This window comes from Artemia franciscana, unplaced genomic scaffold (genome assembly GCF_032884065.1).
Source record: "Artemia franciscana unplaced genomic scaffold, ASM3288406v1 Scaffold_838, whole genome shotgun sequence".
Taxonomy (NCBI): Eukaryota; Metazoa; Arthropoda; class Branchiopoda; order Anostraca; family Artemiidae; genus Artemia; species Artemia franciscana.
The window spans coordinates 51,805-74,136 of NW_027068367.1; the positions used below are offsets into that span (position 1 = coordinate 51,805).

At 34.2% G+C, this 22,332-nt stretch overlaps 1 protein-coding gene across 1 annotated transcript in view; it reads right to left on the reverse strand.

The window, feature by feature from the left end:
• Positions 1-2,606: 2,606 nt before the first annotated feature.
• The window catches only part of LOC136043691 (AKT-interacting protein-like), a 47,776-nt gene continuing 28,050 nt past the window's right edge, over positions 2,607-22,332 (reverse strand). Inside the window, exons 2-4 of the mRNA XM_065728584.1 lie at positions 17,653-17,831; positions 11,924-12,098; positions 2,607-2,754 (exon numbers count right to left, since the gene is read on the reverse strand). Coding sequence (XP_065584656.1) covers positions 2,683-2,754; positions 11,924-12,098; positions 17,653-17,702 — 297 coding nt within the window. The 5' untranslated portion in view covers positions 17,703-17,831 and the 3' untranslated portion in view covers positions 2,607-2,682. The remainder of the gene's footprint in view (positions 2,755-11,923; positions 12,099-17,652; positions 17,832-22,332) is intronic.

The following is a 22,332-nucleotide window of genomic DNA, read 5'->3' on the forward strand; positions in this document are numbered from 1 at the left end:
GACCCACCATGCAAAAAGTGGGGTAGAAAGTAGCAATGTTGCTTGACAGTTTTCAAATTTGTTGGCAGATTTTTTCTGAAAATACGATTTTTACACGTAAAAATACTTTTTGCTCAAAGAAAAACTGTCAAAATAAAAGTTATGCTCCGCCGTGTGAAAAGTGGAGTAGCATAGTAGCAATGCTATATGGCAGTTTTCAAATTTCTTGAAAGATTTTGTCTTAAAATACTGTTTTTACGTATAAAAATACTTGTTGCTCAAAGAAAATGTGTCAAAACACAAGTTGTACTTCGCCGTAAAAAAAGTGAAGTAACATAGTAGCCTAGCAATGCTGCTAGGTAGTTTTCAAATTTGTTGGCAGATTTTGTCTGAAAATACCATTTTTACCAATAAAAATAGTTTTTACTCCAAAGAAAAGCTGTCTAAGCACAAGTTTCGCTCCACCGTGCAAAACGTGGGGTAGCATAGAAGTCCAACAATGCTGTGTGGCATCTTCTCACGGGATGTATGTATCTCTTCTCTCTTCGGCCAGAAGAGATGTATCTCTTCTGACGCTGCTGCTTTTTAAAACTTGTTTAAAGTAAAAGCTCATTGAGTTTCAATGTCGCTATTTAAAAATTTATTTTTAAGTCATTGTTATCCTTTGTCCTTGAGGACAAGTTTTTACTTATTCCACTTCTCTTCAACTGAAAGTGAATATTTGTCAAAATCTCGCAAAATAGTTAAGTTCTCTCAAAACTGTTTATTTGTCAGTTGAAGAAACCTTAAAAGGGCAATGTGTAAATACAGTTAAAGCAGGTAATGGGAAACTTGGAACGTGGAAGATTAGTAGCATAAAACAGCCATATTACAATGTAGCCAAAATTATCTGCTTATTTTGGGGATTAGATTAGGGCGAAACTAATATCCCAGCTTCATGATGCATGTGACTACCGGGCTGCCAATCAATATTATTCCCCCCAGAAAATCAAATTGTAATTTTATAGTTATAGTATGGCGATCAATGAGTATCAAGAATGCAGTTGGGTATGCATTATTTTTTATAATACCTATAGCCTTGGGGTGTACAACTCCATCCATAAAGTAACAGCAGTAAGCTATATATATTATACTTCAGATTCTTAATAATATATTCCACTAGCAGCATTAGAGTAAATATGATACAGTACTTTTGATAAAGAGGTACATATAAAATTATGGAGTGATATTTATGGCTAGTTATGTTGTTATGGCTTATTATATAGTTAATTGTGATTCAAAAAACTATTGACTTTTCTAACTGCAAGCTATACTAAGTTATATTTGTTACTTTTCTGCAAATTTTGAATATAAAATCACTTTTTGTTCAAAGCAAAGCTGTCAAAACACAAGTTTTGCTGCTAAAATGTGAGCAGCTTTAGGAGTTCTGCTATTAGCAGCTTGGAAACTTTTTGCACACCTGCTTTGGACAACTTCAATGCTAGTTGTTCTGTCTAGGCTAACTGGAGAATTGACAGTAGGAGAAGACGGGTCTATGGCCACAATTTTCGTTTTATCCTAGTTTATCTTTAGTCCTACACTTGTGACCTCTTCTCAAAAGATTCAAAGTTCTCCCAACAACTGATCCATGGAGTCCACTAGGATGGCCAAATGGTCAGCAAAATCAGCATCTGAGATGACAAAATATCCAGACTTGAGCCCACAGCTGAGACGTGAAGCCGTTTTTTATCATAACGCGGTCTATGATGTCACCGAAGAGCTATGGAGCCGCATATCCTTGACGTACTCCTGTCGTGATTCGGAAGAATGGACTGTGACGGCTGTTGACTTGAACACAGCTTTCTGTACCATGGTGTCGACCTTTGAAGAGTCTGCAGTATTTCTCAGGGAGGCCGAACGCGGTCTATGATGCCATTGAAGAGCTATGGAGCTACCGCATATCCTTGATGTACTCCTGTCTTGATTCGGAAGAATGGGCTGCGCCGGTTGTTGACTTGAACACAGCTTTCTGTACCATGGTGTCGACCTTTGAAGAGTCTGCAGTATTTCTCAGGGAGGCCGAACGCGGTCTATGATGCCATTGAAGAGCTATGGAGCTACCGCATATCCTTGATGTACTCCTGTCGTGATTCGGAAGAATGGGCAGCGACGGCTGCTGACTTGAACACAGCTTTCTATACCATGGTGTTGACCTTTGAAGAGTGGGCAGTATTTTTCAGGGAAGCCGATCGATTCTAGAATAGAGGCCAACGTTGACAATTTATCCATTTATTTATGCGGTACCATAACTGCAACTCAAATAACCACACCAGCTCCATTTATGCTATTAAACATCCTAGGCAAGAAGGAACCAGCTTCTTCTCCTTAGTAGCAAAGCTTATTTAACTTCATGTGGAAATAATTTATTAAATTAAAAAACTAATGAAGTTATCAACGGCATTACACAAAACTGAAGGGTTTCAACAACATAACAAAGCTCCCCAGACCCAGATAAGTGAGACAGATAGTCGAAGCAAAGCCAATTGCCGAGTTAGAGATGAACTAGATCGCTTGATATCCGAATTAGATAAGCTGATATTTTTCATACTTAAAGTTTATTCTTTCAAAGGTTTTAGTTAAAAACATAATTTATTAACAAGATTGATTTAATATTAAGTAGTCAAAGGAGTACATACACAAACGATAAGCTCTATAACAGAACTGTCAAATACTTGCAAATGGCCTAAGAGATCCTGTCTTTACCCAAGTTAAACATTGATTGGAGCCATCTTTATCCTGAAATGAAGAAAAACTATTTATATATGTACTATTTATATAAAACTATTTATATATGTTTGAAAAATTAATCCTAAAAGAAAATAATATTGAGAGCTTAGTTTGAGAAGTCTTTGTTTCAGAATAATATTGGAAATTCACGGAACGGAGTAAAGAGTGACACCTTAAACAGATTGGGACAGAGGAGAGTTTACGAAGCTGTGTTGGACTCAGGCGGCTTGTTTACTGAAATGACTTTACAAAGAACTGGAAAGAGCTTCGATTAGCATTGGAACCTAAAAGAGGAAAACACTGTGATACTATTAGAATATGGAAAATCAGATTTTTGTTGGGCTTTTTTTTTGGAATCCAATGCTACCATTCTTTTTGGTTTTACATTTGCTCTGTGATTTTGAATCCGCTAGTGATTTTGCAAGACTTTATTAGAATTTTCGAATCCAGGTTCATTTACTTGAAAATGACATCATTGATTGAACTATATTTGCATAAAAGATGTAAAGTCTTTTGAACCCTGAAGTTTTCTGAACGAAATTTCTATGCAGTCATAATTTCAACACGGTATAACACGCTTACATTTCTAATGTGATTAAGTGGTAAATATATTATTTTCAAATGATTAACTGCATAAGCTGTGGTGGGTTGCCTCGAAAATTGTTTGGACAGGCCTAAAATAGTCTTGATCAAAATAGCCTTTCTGATTTAAACAGCTACCTTGAAATTTCGTCACGGTGTTATTTTTGGCCACGCTAGGCCCCATGGACAAGGCCCTCTATCGTTTTCAGCTCTTAAAAAGAGCACAAGAATTAACTATTTAATACAGATCGTTCTCCAAAATTATACATCAAATTGGTTCCAACAATATCAACCTTAGTGGAATAAAAATACATAAAAATAAACAGACTCTAATTACCCTAAGTATGAGATTCCACTTATGTATCTAGGGAATTAAAAGGATATATTCGTTCCTTATTGAAGGGATTAGGGGGGTTACTTCATAATCTCATTTTTAAATAAGAAATAGGGAGGGGGTTCATAAAGCAAAAATCTAGCTGTAAGACGGTATACACATTTGTTTATACATGGTCTAAATAATATGCAATTATAGAAGAATACCAAACAAAAGTTTGGTTAAAAAATAATGTCAGCTCCTTTTGACTAGAATCGTGTTGTATTTGAAAATCGTTTTGTGATTGGTCACATCCAACGAATGTCATCCAATAAATTTTCTAAAATCATGATTGAAGGACGGGTACATGGCAGACGACCTCGTGGCCGATCCCTATGATAACTTCAATGGCCAGAACCTCCCCCAACTCCTGCGTATAGCACCAGATAGAACTGAATATCGTCGACATATTTAACGACTAGTGAGAAGCGAAGAAGCCACAATACAGCCACATAGCCCGGATGGGATATAAGTCAAGTTGTAACTGCTATAAAATCAGGATTTATGTACTTGTAGCCCATTAGCCAAAATAATTCTTCTGGTTATATCAATGTTGACAAACTTGATTTGCTTTCGGATTTATCATAGTCTTTTCCAAAGAGAAAGGGAAACTGATAAAATAGGAAAGTCGAATTAAATTAAACAAAATTTTATTTTAATTAATTTAATTTATAGGAAACTAAACAGGAAACTAAAATAGGAAAATAGAAGTTTTGAATTTTGTAGAAAACTAAACTGATAAAATAGAAAATATAGAAATTTTTTCCTATTTTCTCCGATTCCAACCCTATTTTCATTCTCTATTTCTACCTATGAAACCTAGGAAATTTTTCCTATTTCCTATATAGAAAATTTCCAAAAATAGGTAACTACAAAAAAAATAGATAAAATAGGAGATTGATAAAATAGGTAATCAAACAGAACTAGACCTACGTTGCCTGAGCAACGTGAAGTGTTGCGGTAACCTTTGTCCGGCTTCGCCGAATAAAGTGTTGCGAGAGCAATACTTTGGTTTTGTTTCTTTGCTATCGGTTAAACGCTGAAGTTGTCAGCCTATCGAAGCTTTTAAAGCGTCATGTTCAAAGAAGAACGCGATCAGTAATCACATGATCAAAGGCTATTCCTCAGTGTTGAAAAAACAACAATAACAAAAGAATATCGAAAGTAGGGACTAAATTGATTTTGCAGCCAGTTGAACTTTATCCTTTTCAATCGTAGATATCGTGACGGATCAAGACTTGGAACCATATCTTATATAACCTAGTTGGTATTATAAAGCTATCCGTAACTTTTCAGGATCAAAATATCATAGATGACACTCTATTAGTTATTACGAAACTGCCTCGTTATTTTACGTTATCGTTTGTACCCGTTGCGTAAATACTTAATTCTAGGGTACAGTGAGTTTGGGTAGGCTACACCAACTAGCAAAAGTTACAAACCCTCTTCATTAAAGATGATTGCAGCCTAACAGACGATTATTACTTACAAGTCCCCTACATGTCTTACCACTGGAACCAACTCGGTCTTATCCATCAAATACAGTGGAAACAAATAATAGGTACACCAAATAGCAAAATTTGCAAACCCCTCACTGCCGAAGATGATTATGAGCTAACAGCTGACCTTTCCTTACAAGTTCCCTACATGTCTTACAATTGGTATCGGCTTATTTTTGGTTCCAGTGTGTACCCTACTACTGAAGTTGTCAGCCCCATGAAACTTTCAGGCTAGTTTATCTCATGAAGGAATTTTTGTATCAAAAAATGGATGGCATATGCTTTGATCAGCTCACAAGAGCTATCGATTGCCATAAAAAAAAATCTATCTGTCTTAGTTCAAAAGCTGATTTTTTTGCCATAGGCCAACTTTCTAACGTCACCACTTAGAAAGGAGCAAAGGATAAGCTCCAATTTCTTCAGCAATGACAGAAATTTTAAAGTTTAAGAGGTACATCTGATAACATTTCTCTACCTCAATCCCAAGTCCGAAAAAACAAATGATAAACCCAGCGAAAATGACGGCAGCACTTTCGGACCCGTGGGAAAATGCCACTTTTTTGCTTCTGTAAATTTTTCTATTCATCACTCAAAGAAGATGTATCGGCTGTGGGGCCGGGTAACTGTCGCATATATTTAACACTTATAGATTTTAGTCCATCTTCAATTTGAAAGTGGTGCCTGCCTGCTTGCCTGCTAGAACGGAGCTTTCCAATCGAAAGCAGAAACATGGTTTGATGAAACGAAAGCTTGGCTGCACAACTTCTGATACTCCTCTCTGACACAGGCTACATAACTCCACTTCACTTCGCACACCATAGGCTCCGGCTCGTGGACAAGCAAAAACCATTCTTTTTGGCCCTGGGCAAGAGTTCTGCAGAGCTTTCCAAAATGTAATGCCATATTCATCAATCCGGCCTGAGGTCCACATTTTCCGTAAAAACCACAAAGGTTAGACCCTTGCCAGTTTTCAGGAATAAGCCGACATCGGCGGCAAAAAAAAAAAAAAAAAAATTAAAAAAAAAAAAAAAAAAAAAAAAAAAAAAAAAAAAAAAAAAAAAAAAAAAAAAAAACGGGACAAAACCAAAGTGTTGCTCTCGCACCACAATTAAACAAAAACATACAACAACCAGTAAATTTTTTTTAATAAAACAGTGATTAAATATATACTAAAAAAATACCAAAATGATTCAGCTTTACGTGCGCAAGTCTTTATCAACAAAAAAAGCGAAAGTTACCAAACACCAGTTCGATTGAATTTATTTAGTGTTGTGTCACCGTATTGGAGATTTTTTGAATTTTTTTTTAACTTTTTAGACATTTGGTGTAGCATTTTTGTTTGTTTTCTTCGTCGATAAAGGCTTCAAGGGGTGAAGCCAAAATAATCGAGCATCTGTCAAAACATATTTTCATTTAATTTTGTTTATAATCTAAGAAATTATTCTTTGCACTCGAGGCAGTTTAAAAAATTAAATAAAAAGTAACAATGCCATCCAACATTACCTAGCAAAGTCACAAAATTAGTCTTAAAAAAACCCAAAAATTTTAGGTGTATTTTTACATTTGCTTAACAACGGGCTGAGGATTAGACAGCCATTTATCAAAAAGAAAGACACTATTGGTGAATTTGGTTTTCCCAGTAGTCAAATTTCTGGATACAACCTGACTATTTTATATTCAATAAGGATCTACGTAACAAATATATTGTAAATAAAAGAATCTACATATTTTCAGATGATTCTTCTTTGGATCCAAATAAATGTTGACATGCAATTTTAAATAAATACTTCAATAAATTAGAATTATGCTCATTTAGAATTTTTTCTATTCTGCTAGGTAAAGCTTCACTTTAAATGGCTTAAAATTAAACATCCACTCATCCCCAGAATACACAATTGGTATATTTTTTCTCCTACTAGCCTGTATTCTGGATATAACCCAACAATTCCATATTCGATAAGGATCTAAGTAACAAATATACTGTAAATAAAAGAATCTACATATTTTCAGATGATTCTTCTTTGAATCCAACTAAGTTTTGACATGCAATTTTAAATAAATACTTCAATAAATTAGAATTAAGCTCATTTAGAATTTTTCTATTTCTGCTCGGTAAAGCTGCACTTTAAATGACTTAAAATTAGACATCCACTCATCCCCAGAATACACAATTGGTATATTTTTCTCCTACTAGTCTATATTCTGGATATAACCCAACAATTCCATATTCGATAATGATCTACGTAACAAATATACTGTAAATAAAAGAATCTACATATTTTCAGATGATTCTTCTTTGAATCCAACTAAATTTTGACATGCAATTTTAAATAAATACTTCAATAAATTAGAATTATACTCATTTAGAATTTTTCTATTTCTGCTAGGTAAAGCTGCACTTTAAATGACTTAAAATTAGACATCCACTCATCCCCAGAATACTTTTTCTGGGATGAAAATCCCAGAAAAAGTATTGGTATATTTTTCTCCTACTAGCCTATATTCTGGATATAACCCAACAGTTCCATATTCGATAATGATCTACGTAACAAATATACTGTAAATAAAAGAATCTACATATTTTCAGATGATTCTTCTTTGAATCCAACTAAATTTTGACATGCAATTTTAAATAAATACTTCAATAAATTAGAATTATACTCATTTAGAATTTTTCTATTTCTGCTAGGTAAAGCTGCACTTTAAATGGCTTAAAATTAGACATCCACTCATCCCCAGAATACTTTTTCTGGGATGAAAATCCCAGAAAAAGTATTGGTATATTTTTCTCCTACTAGCCTATATTCTGGATATAACCCAACAGTTCCATATTCGATAATGATCTACGTAACAAATATACTGTAAATAAAAGAATCTACATATTTTCAGATGATTCTTCTTTGGATCCAAATAAATGTTGACATGCAATTTTAAATAAATACTTCAATAAATTAGAATTATGCTCATTTAGAATTTTTCTATTCTGCTAGGTAAAGCTGCACTTTAAATGGCTTAAAATTAAACATCCACTCATCCCCAGAATACACAATTGGTATATTTTTCTCCTACTAGCCTGTATTCTGGATATAACCCAACAATTCCATATTCGATAAGGATCTAAGTAACAAATATACTGTAAATAAAAGAATCTACATATTTTCAGATGATTCTTCTTTGAATCCAACTAAGGTTTGACATGCAATTTTAAATAAATACTTCAATAAATTAGAATTAAGCTCATTTAGAATTTTTCTATTCTGCTAGGTAAAGCTGCACTTTAAATGACTTAAAATTAGACATCCACTCATCCCCAGAATACACAATTGGTATATTTTTCTCCTACTAGTCTATATTCTGGATATAACCCAACAATTCCATATTCGATAATGATCTACGTAACAAATATACTGTAAATAAAAGAATCTACATATTTTCAGATGATTCTTCTTTGAATCCAACTAAATTTTGACATGCAATTTTAAATAAATACTTCAATAAATTAGAATTATACTCATTTAGAATTTTTCTATTTCTGCTAGGTAAAGCTGCACTTTAAATGACTTAAAATTAGACATCCACTCATCCCCAGAATACTTTTTCTGGGATGAAAATCCCAGAAAAAGTATTGGTATATTTTTCTCCTACTAGCCTATATTCTGGATATAACCCAACAGTTCCATATTCGATAATGATCTACGTAACAAATATACTGTAAATAAAAGAATCTACATATTTTCAGATGATTCTTCTTTGAATCCAACTAAATTTTGACATGCAATTTTAAATAAATACTTCAATAAATTAGAATTATACTCATTTAGAATTTTTCTATTTCTGCTAGGTAAAGCTGCACTTTAAATGGCTTAAAATTAGACATCCACTCATCCCCAGAATACTTTTTCTGGGATGAAAATCCCAGAAAAAGTATTGGTATATTTTTCTCCTACTAGCCTATATTCTGGATATAACCCAACAGTTCCATATTCGATAATGATCTACGTAACAAATATACTGTAAATAAAAGAATCTACATATTTTCAGATGATTCTTCTTTGGATCCAAATAAATGTTGACATGCAATTTTAAATAAATACTTCAATAAATTAGAATTATGCTCATTTAGAATTTTTCTATTCTGCTAGGTAAAGCTGCACTTTAAATGGCTTAAAATTAAACATCCACTCATCCCCAGAATACACAATTGGTATATTTTTCTCCTACTAGCCTGTATTCTGGATATAACCCAACAATTCCATATTCGATAAGGATCTAAGTAACAAATATACTGTAAATAAAAGAATCTACATATTTTCAGATGATTCTTCTTTGAATCCAACTAAGTTTTGACATGCAATTTTAAATAAATACTTCAATAAATTAGAATTAAGCTCATTTAGAATTTTTCTATTCTGCTAGGTAAAGCTGCACTTTAAATGACTTAAAATTAGACATCCACTCATCCCCAGAATACACAATTGGTATATTTTTCTCCTACTAGTCTATATTCTGGATATAACCCAACAATTCCATATTCGATAATGATCTACGTAACAAATATACTGTAAATAAAAGAATCTACATATTTTCAGATGATTCTTCTTTGAATCCAACTAAATTTTGACATGCAATTTTAAATAAATACTTCAATAAATTAGAATTATACTCATTTAGAATTTTTCTATTTCTGCTAGGTAAAGCTGCACTTTAAATGACTTAAAATTAGACATCCACTCATCCCCAGAATACTTTTTCTGGGATGAAAATCCCAGAAAAAGTATTGGTATATTTTTCTCCTACTAGCCTATATTCTGGATATAACCCAACAGTTCCATATTCGATAATGATCTACGTAACAAATATACTGTAAATAAAAGAATCTACATATTTTCAGATGATTCTTCTTTGAATCCAACTAAATTTTGACATGCAATTTTAAATAAATACTTCAATAAATTAGAATTATACTCATTTAGAATTTTTCTATTTCTGCTAGGTAAAGCTGCACTTTAAATGGCTTAAAATTAGACATCCACTCATCCCCAGAATACTTTTTCTGGGATGAAAATCCCAGAAAAAGTATTGGTATATTTTTCTCCTACTAGCCTATATTCTGGATATAACCCAACAGTTCCATATTCGATAATGATCTACGTAACAAATATACTGTAAATAAAAGAATCTACATATTTTCAGATGATTCTTCTTTGAATCCAACTAAATTTTTGACATGCAATTTTAAATAAATACTTTAATAAATTAGAATTATGCTCATTTAGAATTTTTCTATTTCTGCTAGGTAAAGCTGCACTTTAAATGGCTTAAAATTAGACATCCACTCATCCCCAGAATACACAATTGGTATATTTTTTCTCCTACTAGCCTATATTCTGGATATAACCCAACAATTCCATACTCGATAATGATCTACGTAACAAATATACTGTAAATAAAAGAATCTACATATTTCCAGATAATTCTTCTCTGGATTCAAATAAATTTTGACATGTAATTTAAATAAATACTTTAATAAATTAGAATTAAGCTCATTTAGAATTTTTCTTTTTTCTGCTAGGTAAAGCTGCACTTTAAATGGCTTAAAATTAGACATCCACTCATCCCCAAAACAAAACAACAGGTGTATTTGTCCCCCACTAGCCTAAATTCTGGATATAACCCAACAATTTTATATACAATTAGGATCTATGTAACAAATATACTGTAAATAAAAGAATCTACATATTTCGAGATAATTCTTCTCTAGATCCAAATAAATTTTTACATGTAATTTTAAATAAATACTTTAATAAATTAGAATTATGCTCATTTAAAATTTTTCAATTTCTGCTAGGTAAAGCTGCACTTTATATGGCTTAAAATTAGACATCCACTCATCCCCAAAACAAAACAATTGGTGTATTTGTCCCCCACTAGCCTAAATTCTGGATATAACCTAACAACTTTAGATTCAACAAGAATCTACATAACAAATATACTATAAACTAGTAGTTCTCAACCAATTTTGGGTCATGCCCCGGCTATGCATTAGTATAATCCTGATGCCCCCTTTGTAATATTTAAATATTGTTATTGAAAATCTTACTTGTATTTACCTGAAGGAAGCTTAAAAGACAATCAACTCGGTATCTTTTTTGGGGCCGTTCTCTGGGCATATTTTATACTAATGAAAATATTGTGTGGATACACCATCTTTTATACAATGTACAAGGTCATTGCAATGCTATTTTGTCTATTTTTTGCTCTTTAAATGCATTCGAATATGACCAAATCCACATGAAAAAAAATTCAAAAATTAAGACAATAAAGTATAATCAGTCGAAGGGTGTACATCCTGCTCATGACCCACCAAAATAATGCCATACACCACCGTTGGGAGCCACGGCTACAAACAAAAGAATCTACATATTTTCAGGTAATTCTTCGCTGAGTTGAAATAAACTTTGACCTGTAATTTAAATAGAAGTTTAAATAAATTAGAACTAAGCTTATTGTTCTAGTTCCGCAAGGTAAAGATTGTTCCTCAGTGCATTGTTCTAGTTCCGCAGGTTAAAGCTGCACTTTCAATGGCACTAGTAGTTTTAACTGATTAGACCTATGTAAAAGCACCAAAGATTACTCTTGTATCAGCTTCACATACTCTTTGACAGGAATACCTGCATATTCAATGTGTAAGAGGATTAGGGGGAGAAAGGAGGATATACCACACCTTAGATTGTTGTCTTCTTTTCATTTGTTCCATAATTTGGCCGTGGATGCTCTTGTTAAATGGCGAGAATCTGGAGTAATACGGATCAGCAACATCACAGTTGAAAAGTCGTGTCCGGCAATCGAAAATCGATTTGTCTACACGTTTCATAAATTCACTTTTGTCTTCTATATACCTAAAATTCACGTATAAAGTGAGTAGATAACAACAATAAAACAAGTTCACACGTAATAGCTTGCAAGCTAAATATCAGCCTCCTATCCCACTTGACATTTATCTAAAGACTGATTCAAAATATGTGTATTGGTAAATAACAAGGCCGTATCCAGGATTTTTGCTTGGAGGGTGGGGGATAGAAAAAAATTTACAAAACACATAAAAAGTTTATCTATACATTTTTGTTAGTTTTTTACGAATCGGACAAAAATTACGGAGGGAGGAGGGGTTCAACCCCAGTAAACACCCCCACCCCTGAATATAGCCTTGGTAAATAACCTTCTCAAATACTGAACATATCATTTGTGTGTGTTATTACTCCCAGCAAATCACTAGCCTTATGCTTATCGTATAAATTTCCAAGATAATATATATTCCCCTCCCTAAAAAACAACAAAAAATCATTAGACGGTCATTAGAACATTAAAATCGTTAAAAACATTAATCAGAAAATCATCATTACAATATACCGATCCCCACAAAACCCCCACAACCTGTAAATGAGTACATGATGCCATATGAAGCCGTAAAACGAGTACATGAACCCAAGCAAGTATCTCTCTTTAGATATGCAGTTAATGGAGCTAATTAAAACGGTGTCAAATTTTTTACATATTTTCAGTAAGTCTACTCACAGCTGGGAGACCGAATTTAAACTTTCAGGGTCTTTTTGAGTGGAGGGGGGTTAAGTATGAACAAATTTTGTGTAGGGAGAAAAAGGAAAATATCTTTTTTTGATCCTCACGAAGAGTGTACACCCTGGTTATTTTATCTATGTCTTCCGATACGCTCTGCTGCTAGCATTAATGTATTTGAGCATTTCTCAAACGAAGCCTAGAGATTTTGATAAAAGATATTGCATAGCAAATTAAAGCCATTTGGCTTCTCTCGTTTTGCGCAGCAGATAGGGATGTTCGGTTTTGATAAAACTTATATCGTCGAAAAGCGTAAACGGAGTAGAATTTTCTTCTTAAAGTTCAGGAAAGGGACCTTCCTAAAAATTTTCAAGTACACCTGCAGGGAAAACACCAAAAATGAGCTCAGAAGAAATGCCACTTGATAAATTTTGCGGCTTTGGGAGTTCCCTGTGGTGCTCCCTTTTTTTATGGGAAACCACCTATTTTCAAAAAAAAAAAAGAATTAAGCTGTATACTGTTTTATCTTAATTTGTATACTGTTTGAAGTTTTCGGAAAGTTTCAGAAATTATGTCCAAAGTTCGACAGATGTTAAAAATCAGCATAATTGACTAAGGAGATACTGAGGCCAGAGAGATACTAAGGAGAGATAAGGAGATAAGGGACAAGAGAGATAAGGAGATACTAAGACATCTCACCCTGGTCCTGAGCCTCGAGGACATAATTATTGAAACACCAAGGTGAGGCGATTGCACCTTACCTAGCTCCTCTTTTAACTGGTATAGATTTTACAGTTTTTGGAGTTACCTATGGTGCTCCCTACTTTGATAGGAAACCACCTATTTTCAATAGGCTTTGATAAAAACTAGTCCTTCCGGAGTTCGCTAATGAACTCTCTGCTTTTGAAACGGTCAGCCAAAGTAGAGGACGAGCTTATAAAATGATTTTTAAGGTATCGAATGCTCTTAAAAAATATACTCCTATCTCGTTATCCCATGAACTGCTATGTTTAAACACTTCATCCAATAATCTATAATGTTAGATGCATTTTAGTTAAATTAACTATTAAATAAAGGTTTCGTGATTTATTGCGAGTTGTATAAGGTTAATTACAAGCCTTTATACAAATTACTATGGTTTGGATTAAACACGAAGTAAATGTTGCAGCATATAATAAACAATAACCAGAAGACAGAAAACACCATCAAGTTTACAATAAATAGCTTTTTTTAAATCCTAAAAAAAGTCAAACCAAGCTTTGCTGTTAAGCACACAAATTCAATTGATAGTTTATCAAATTAGATGCATTTATGTCGTATTAACACATAAGTATCCAGGTTTTTTCTTCGGGGGGGGGGGGGGTATTTTTTCAAGCATTTTTTTACACAAAAAAAATGCATCAAAAATTGTTTATTCTGTCACGTTTTTACGAGTCAGACAGTTTTTATTTTTGAGAGGGGGGTTGAACTCAGGTGACCCCCAAGATAAGGCCTTGCGTAGGCTATTAAATATCAACAGATTTCGTATCAACAGATCTTTTCATTCATAAAATACTTACACTTAGAAACTTTGAGGTGTGTTAAGTCAGGAATTTTGCACATGATCGCTAAACATGAACGACCAAGATGAGGCAATTAGGTCTTGGCAAAAATTTGTCGCAGCATACAATATTTTTAGTTAAATAGATCTATTTTTTATTTATTTTAAGCATCCATTCTTAGATAACTATTGTTTAAGATTTGTGTCAAAAACATAAATTAAATAACAGAGTAGAGTAAGCATAAACTCAAAAAGGTTATTTTCCCGTAGCCCTATTGTCAAAAGTTTGCTTTAATTTTATTGATTCACAGCTGTGACGTATTTCATACTCCATTTACCTGATTACTTATTTCTGGAGAGACAATAACCACTTCTTTGTAAATCTGATGGTTTTCAAACTACCTGCATAAAATTTTAACAAAGTTGGAAGACAAAAGTTTTTTTTTAGTCACAAGATTTTTTTTACAAGTAGTGCCTCTCTTTCTGTGATTTGGTAAGCAAGTGTTAGCACGTTAAAAAATATGTTAGGCTCCAATTATACTCGTCAACAAAGCACGATACGAAAATCTTTTTGTACCGAGCTTTATTGGTTGTAATCTAGATGTATTAATTTATAATAAGCCACATATGACATGTATTTTAGCAAGCTCCTGGTCACTTTTCTTCTATGCAACCAGCAATTTTTTTTTATTAATACGTAATAATAATGTATAAACTTGGACAATAATTTTCATTTGATTCTTTTCTTTATTATTTATCTATTTTTGTGTTGACTTTTTTGTTTAGTTGTTCTTCCTACATCACAGCCTATATAGACACCAGTAGCGCAAACATTTTTTAAAAGCAACACAGAGCTATCGTCACGACATAGGAATAGAGTCAAGATCTTTCCGCGCTGATTGGCGGAATAGAGCCACTCCCGGAATAGAGGCAAGATCTTTCCACGCTGATTGGCTGTGGGTGCGCCGGAGGTTAACGCCTAGTCTAAAGATGTGTGCTGAAATCCTTCTATGGGCATGATACGACTCCGCGCAACTGGTTAATACATGGGCTGTGCCCTACATATACAGGCCATTGAGCCCTTTGTGGGGTCTGATGTATGAATTGTATTTTTTGTGTTTTGTTTTTTCACAAGGGTATGAAGATCACCTTTTTGATTTGAAAATATTGTGTAGAGAGAAAAGAGTTACGTAACGCTTTATTGCTGTTTGATTTTTTTATAAATAAAGATTAATAGAAATAATGTAAACTGGTAATTTAGGCCCATGTCTCTATTGCCCCTAATAATTACACCAGTCGTTTTAGATACCTGATGCTTATTTAGCTGCTCACGTTTTGCAATGTTTTTTTCTATGTCAGCTATATTTCCTTATTTTCTATATTTCTACTTGTATAATTTTTTTATATTTCCATATTCTCTATCATCTGGAATCTATTCAGGCAATAAATTTATTACTGTAATACCCTAAATCCCACAAATGAATATATCAGTGTATGTCTAATTCAACCCATTTAGCTCAATCCCCCTGCAAAACACCTGGGGTTGAGTTAAATGAGGGTCGGAATGCACGTAGGTTAAATTGTATGGGGGTTGGCTTAGTTTAAGGAGGCGCTGAGTTGAACAAGGGTAAACAAAATCGGCTCATTTGAACGAGGTTGGGTTTAACCGGGGTTGAGTTACATGGGAACCAAATAAGTTACGTTTTAATTTTAAATATCGTAACCAATCATTATTATGGAACCCACTCATTTCTATCATTGAATGTATTTTGTTATCCTGAGTATTAAATGCATGGCCCAATATTATTTGCAATGTCAGTTACAAGTCTCGACGTTTATGCAGGACTGTAGAACCGGAGTCAGTCCTCATTTACCGCAAAAGTACCCGTTTATGCAGGCCTGTAGAACCGGAGTCAGTCCTCATTTACCGCAAAAGTACCCGTTTATGCAGGACTGTAGAACCGGAGTCAGTCTTCATTTACCGCAAAAGTACCCGTTTATGCAGGACTGTAGAACCAGAGTCAGTCCTCATTTACCGCAGAAGTACCCACAGAAACATTTCCGCTGGGAGAGGGAGGGGCAAGCAGTCGAAAAAAACTACCAGGGATCTAAATTAGGAAAAATGCAACCTTTTCTTTTTCAGTTTCCAAATATTACTCTATACTATAAACGTTTAAATATTAAAGATAAAAAAAATAAAATATTACAAGATTTTGAAAAATATTACAAATACTTTACATTTTTTACAAATATGTACATATTACAAATATTGCAAAAAATATTTTGTAAAATATTACTATAATGTGACAGCAATGACAATTTAAAATTGAAACTTCCTACAGATACCAGAGTCTTTTTTAATAAAAATAGCTATTATGGCATAAGACAGCGACGATAAATGCATTACATAGAACAAATGTCGAGTTGTTGGATTATATTGTGAACCCAAGCCTGAAATCAATTTTAAAGAAGCCTGAATTTTTGTATAAAAATAGAACTACTCGGATTTCTCTTAAAGTCGTTAAATATTAAGGCTACAGTCATTGACAGTACAAAGGAACCAACCCCAAATCTCAATTAGTATATTTCGTGTTCTTCAGGTTGACAAGTCATCTCAACATTTGTTCTGACCCATTTCGAAGAAGAAAAAGAATTTTAGAACGAGCCAAAGTCATATCTTCAAAAGCTAATTTAGTTGCTGTCACACATTCAGAAGCTAAATAACCCGGAAATGGAGTAAAAATACCAATGTACTACGAGTCGACACTTCGAATTTACTGACTCCAAGGCCTTGGTTTTATTTTTTTTTTGAATAAGAAATATAATGCCGACAAAAAAAATTTTTCATTTAAGGCAAAAGAAATGAGGGATCTGGCCATCCAAAATCAAAAGGCACTTCAGGAATAAAAAAATTGGTACACGGTTGTAGCCTGTATGTTTCTTAAATTATCATCAGTTAAATTTTCCTAGAAGGGAAGGGGTTCAAAATTGGAAACAGCAAATTTTAAGCACATTATTTTAATTTTCTTAGGCAATTCAATTACCCTGACCCCCCCCAGACACACACAAAAAAAATATATATATAAAGTAACTATACAATAAACCATATACTCTAAACGAGTGACACAAGAAGGGGGATTGTTTTCAAGGCATGGGCCCCAACCCTGAAATCCTAAATTTTCATGAATTACAGAGTACTCCTTATTAAAATATCAAATTTTCTTATATTCCCCCCAGAATTTTTTTTATTCACTCCTCTACCGTCAAAAAAAATATTCAGGTATAAACGTCTGCCAAAGACAGAAAGAATTCATACTACAGACAAGTAGCATACTCACAGAGTGGTTGCCTCTTGGCAAATGGGGTTATTGAAATCAGATCGCTGCATCAACTTGCATGTCTGGATTAAAGCGTGATAAATTGAGTGTGATTTGGGATTCCACTTATTTCCAATGTTCACTTCTCCAGTTTGGCTATTTACATTTGAATGAAACACTGGAATTTCAAAATAAATCCTCTGAAACAAAAGGGGCTAATCAATAGCGCTGTGAAGCTTTGACAATAACAAAAAATGTTCGAAAATAAATTTTTGGTCGGAGGGTGGAGGGTTACTTGTTTTTAGGTGGGAGTGGTCTACAAAAAAAACTTACAAAACGAGTCAAAAATTTGTTTATATCCATTTTTGTTGCTCGAAAATATAAATTGTTGATTTTCTTTACTTTTTAGAGTTTTACAGCACATGTTTTCAACCAAAGAATATTATTTTATACCAGAAATTATCGTCTGTAACAAAAAAGGAAAGAAAAGAGGAAAATAAGGACAATTGGCACGTTTTTCCATTTGAAAGGTATAAACCGTAGTAATTATAAACTTATTCAGTCAAATTATTATAAGATACTAGCTGTTGGGGTGGCGCTTCGCGCCACCCCAACACCTAGTTGGTGGGGCGCTTCGCACCCCCCCCCAAGCCCCCCCGCGCACGTAAGTCGTTACGCGCCATATTAGTTACGCGCCATTGTAGTTGTGTCCCTGTGTCCCACCTGTGAATATAGATAGATTTATATATGTGTTTCAAACTACGTAAAAATTGCGAATATACAACATTCTTGGCTTTCCCATTGTCTAATTATAATTGTCTAATCCCATTGTCTAGATCTTTGGGGTGAATGGTGCCAAATTCACTTTCAGGTACAATACGTATTATATCACTAAATATAGCCGAGACTAAGACACATAAGGTGAATTCCTATGTCGCAAGTAACATCAGCTCTCATGTCTCAGTTCTTATGTCCCCAGTAATAGCAGTTTGAAGTTCAAAATTGATGAGTGCATCTACAGCACTAAAAGTCTGGGAGTTTTTCTGCTTCTCTTGCTCATTACTCATGACTTTCATTTCACTAAGGGTAGCTTTATCTTCGTCCAAGTACCACTCAAGTTCACTGTTTTCAATAGCTCTCATATCAAGAGGACTGTCAGCAATCTCATTATCGACTGTCTCAAAAGTATGAATACTGAGCAGCTCGTCATTACTGCAACGAAAAAGATTGAGCCTGGACTCAAAGCAAACTTCTCATTAACAGCAGCCTTCTACTACATCAGGAAGGACGATCTTTGGGGTGAGCGGTGCCAAATTCACTTTAAGATACAATACGTAGTATATCACTAAATATAGCCGAGACTAAGGCACAAAAAGGAAGAGTTAAAGTCTACTTTACAATTGCCAGCTCATTTACTGTAATCTCTATAATTACACCCTTTATATTTGTATCCAAATAATTGTGAATTCCATTGCATGATCAGGGATATAGACTTAGATTTGACATTTTGTCTCTTCACATTGAATAGTTCATTGCAGAATGCCTAATGTACCCTTAGGGGTATCCCGTATTTTTTGTGATCACATGCAAGTAAATAAGGAAACATTTGGTCTAATCTGGCAAGGTTGCCATCCCAGTCACCAGATCTTTCATTGTTTTCTTGAATTGTTTCCAGAAATTTCAGGCTTTTGAGCATGTACTTGAATTCTCAAACATTTCCAACCAGGAAGATGATGTGGTAAGTTTTTCCTTAAGACACTGAATGCTCTCATCAATGGGAGTATTTTTTCTTGACATTTTGAAGTTATTTAGTAGGCCTTCAATTTCTCCAAAAATAGTAATGTACAATAAATCTTTTGATTTGATCCACAAATCTTCAGAAGCTTCGTAGAACAGAACATATATATCGTCAAGAACTAGGACATGAGGGGTTCATTATACAGTTTTCCACTTTTCAATTTCCTTTTGGTTCCTTCTATTAGAATTTCTGCCTCAAAAATCAGCATTTTGTAACCAGGGCCTTTTTTTATATAGCCCATCTTATCGATAAAATACATTAAAATATGAAGAACATCCATTCTGAGGACAACGCTAGAAGATGCTGTGGAATTTCTTACCCTTAAGGCATGTATGATTTCATAATTCTACAGCCTGGTCGCATGTAACAATGGCATAACTTAGTCTTAGTGTTTTGGCAGTTCTTAAAAAGTCTTAATGGCTTCTGTCACAACTGCTTGATTAGATGATGAGTGGGGAGCCACTAGCTTCCCCATCTTGGTAATAGAAATATCAGTCTTATTCTCATATGTAGCTGAAAAAAGAAATTGAAACCAACATATGGTTGAGATTCTGCTGGGCTACTTGACACATTAATAAACTGCGTTAGGAGCACTGGACGAAGAAGCAAGATCGTAAAAGTCTGAAATGGCAGCCTTCTGATCAACTGCCAAAGCAATGAGATCTCTGCATTTTACTGTCACCTGCATTTTTCACCTTGGCTAAACTTTACGAGACTTACCTGGCTGAATAAGATTTGAAGATGACAGGATAGCGTTTCTATTCTAGTTTTAGAATTTCCATTTTTCGACAAGTGTGATATGTATAACTTACCGTCCAGTAAATATATTTCTGGCAAGAGGCTCCATTCAAGTAGCAGCATTATTCTCATCCATAGATCTTAATGTTTTGACTGAGTTTTCCTATTTCCCTCAAAGCACTATAAATTATGATACCTTTTTCATTGATTTTTACAGATTATAACGGAACAGCAAAGATGAAACAATTTTGAAAAAAAATATATTAACTTTATTCAAATTCCTTTAATTTGACCAATAATTGAGTAATTTTGGAGCAGTTTATTAACTGTAAGGAAATTTATGTCATTTGAGATCAGTTTTTAAGGAATTTGAGGAAATGGGTATGTAACACCCATTTGTCGACTATATAACACCGATTTTCATATTCAGCATGATCAATTACATCAGATTGTATTCTCAAATCTTCTGCTGTCCGTTGATCCCCCAAAACCTTAGATATCAAAATTTCCCTTGTGTGGCTCCTTGACCATATAATATGAAAAAACTTCGTTTTCTGAAAGAGTTAAAGAGGCTGCGTCCCAAAGTCGAACCTTAAAACGTACAGGAATTAGGAGAGGCAGTTGGAGGGCTGCCACCCCCCAAACCCCCCACTTTTAAAGACTCTTTTGTACAGGTTTTTCGTTGTGGGGGGCTGCCGCCCCCCCTAACCCCCCGCTCTTGGCCTCGGAAAGGCCCTCTTTTAATTAACAAAGAATACAAAACAGGTTTTTGTTTGCTACCCTACCCCCGCCCCCAGCTCTTAGCTTGTGTGCTCTGTTTCTGGGAAACAGTTTCAATAATTATGTTAAAATGTAAATGGAGTGGTCAACTTCATTGTTACTAATTACTAGTTTCGGCGCAATGGTTCTCCTGTCCTCTTGTGTTTAACATTTTTCGAAGTTATTCTATTATTCATTCATTTCAATTTTTTGTTAATTAAAAGAGGGTCTTTCCAAAGCCAAGAGCGGGGGACTAGGGGGGTGGCAGCCCCCACAACAAAAAACTGTACAAAAGAGTCTTTAAAAGCAGGGGGTTTGGGGGGCGGCAGCCCCCCAACTGCCTCTCCTAATTCCTGTACGTTTTAAGGTTCGAATTTGGGACGCAGCCTCTTTAACTCTTTAAGAAAACGAAGTTTTTTTCATATTAATTCTGTACGTTTTTCTACAATCCATGGTGGATGTAATTTAATAATTCCTGTACTTCTCGTACAGGAATTAGGAGAGGAAGTTGGGTGGCTGCCGCCCCCCAACCCCCCGCTTTTAAAGACTCTTTTGTACAGGTTTTTTGTTGTGTTCATGACAGAGATCCCCGACACTAAGCCGAAGTGTAATAAAATAAAAATTTTACGAAGTATTCGTAGAAGCCGAGAGGAAACTGCCGGATGATGGTGAGTTTTTATTTCTATTTTTTCCAATATAAAATTTAATGCTCTTATGAAACTATTCTAAAAGAACTAAGCACGTGTCGAAGCCATGTAAGTCGCTTTTTCATTATACACATACTCAGTGGGCTTGAACCACTTGATTAGTAATGAGTATGATTTGATCTTTACAATTGAATCGATACAACCTAATACAATCGAAACAATCTAATACGTTCTTTGCAATCGAAGAAAATACAGTTTTCAATAAGAGTAACATAATCAGCTTTAAGATACGTTCTCCACATATTCATAATACAAAACCATGTTCTAAAAAAGCGCCCGATATGGGACTTGAACCATTGACCATATGATTTAAAGTCCCACGCTCTAACGACTGAGCTAAGCGAGCCGATATAAGACTTAAGCTTGAATAGTATGTAGTAGGATCTAGAACAGTAGGACAAAGGCTGACCATGAATCTGATTCAGATAGAAACTTGTGTACTTATCTACTATATAAAACACACTTTAGAAGTGAAGTTTGGTGACAATAAATATGAGGAAAACAGAATGCTTTATTTGCGAAATGTGTGAAAAAGATTGGTATTCTTTGATATTCGTAACTTTTAAGAATTTCAAAAATTAACATGGGCTCTTATGGGGAAATGGGTTTTTCTAAGCTAGAAAATCGAGGGGTTAATATTTTCCGACGAAACTTTCTAGGAAAATTACTCGGAGAATGCCGCGTCGAATGAGTCTTCGT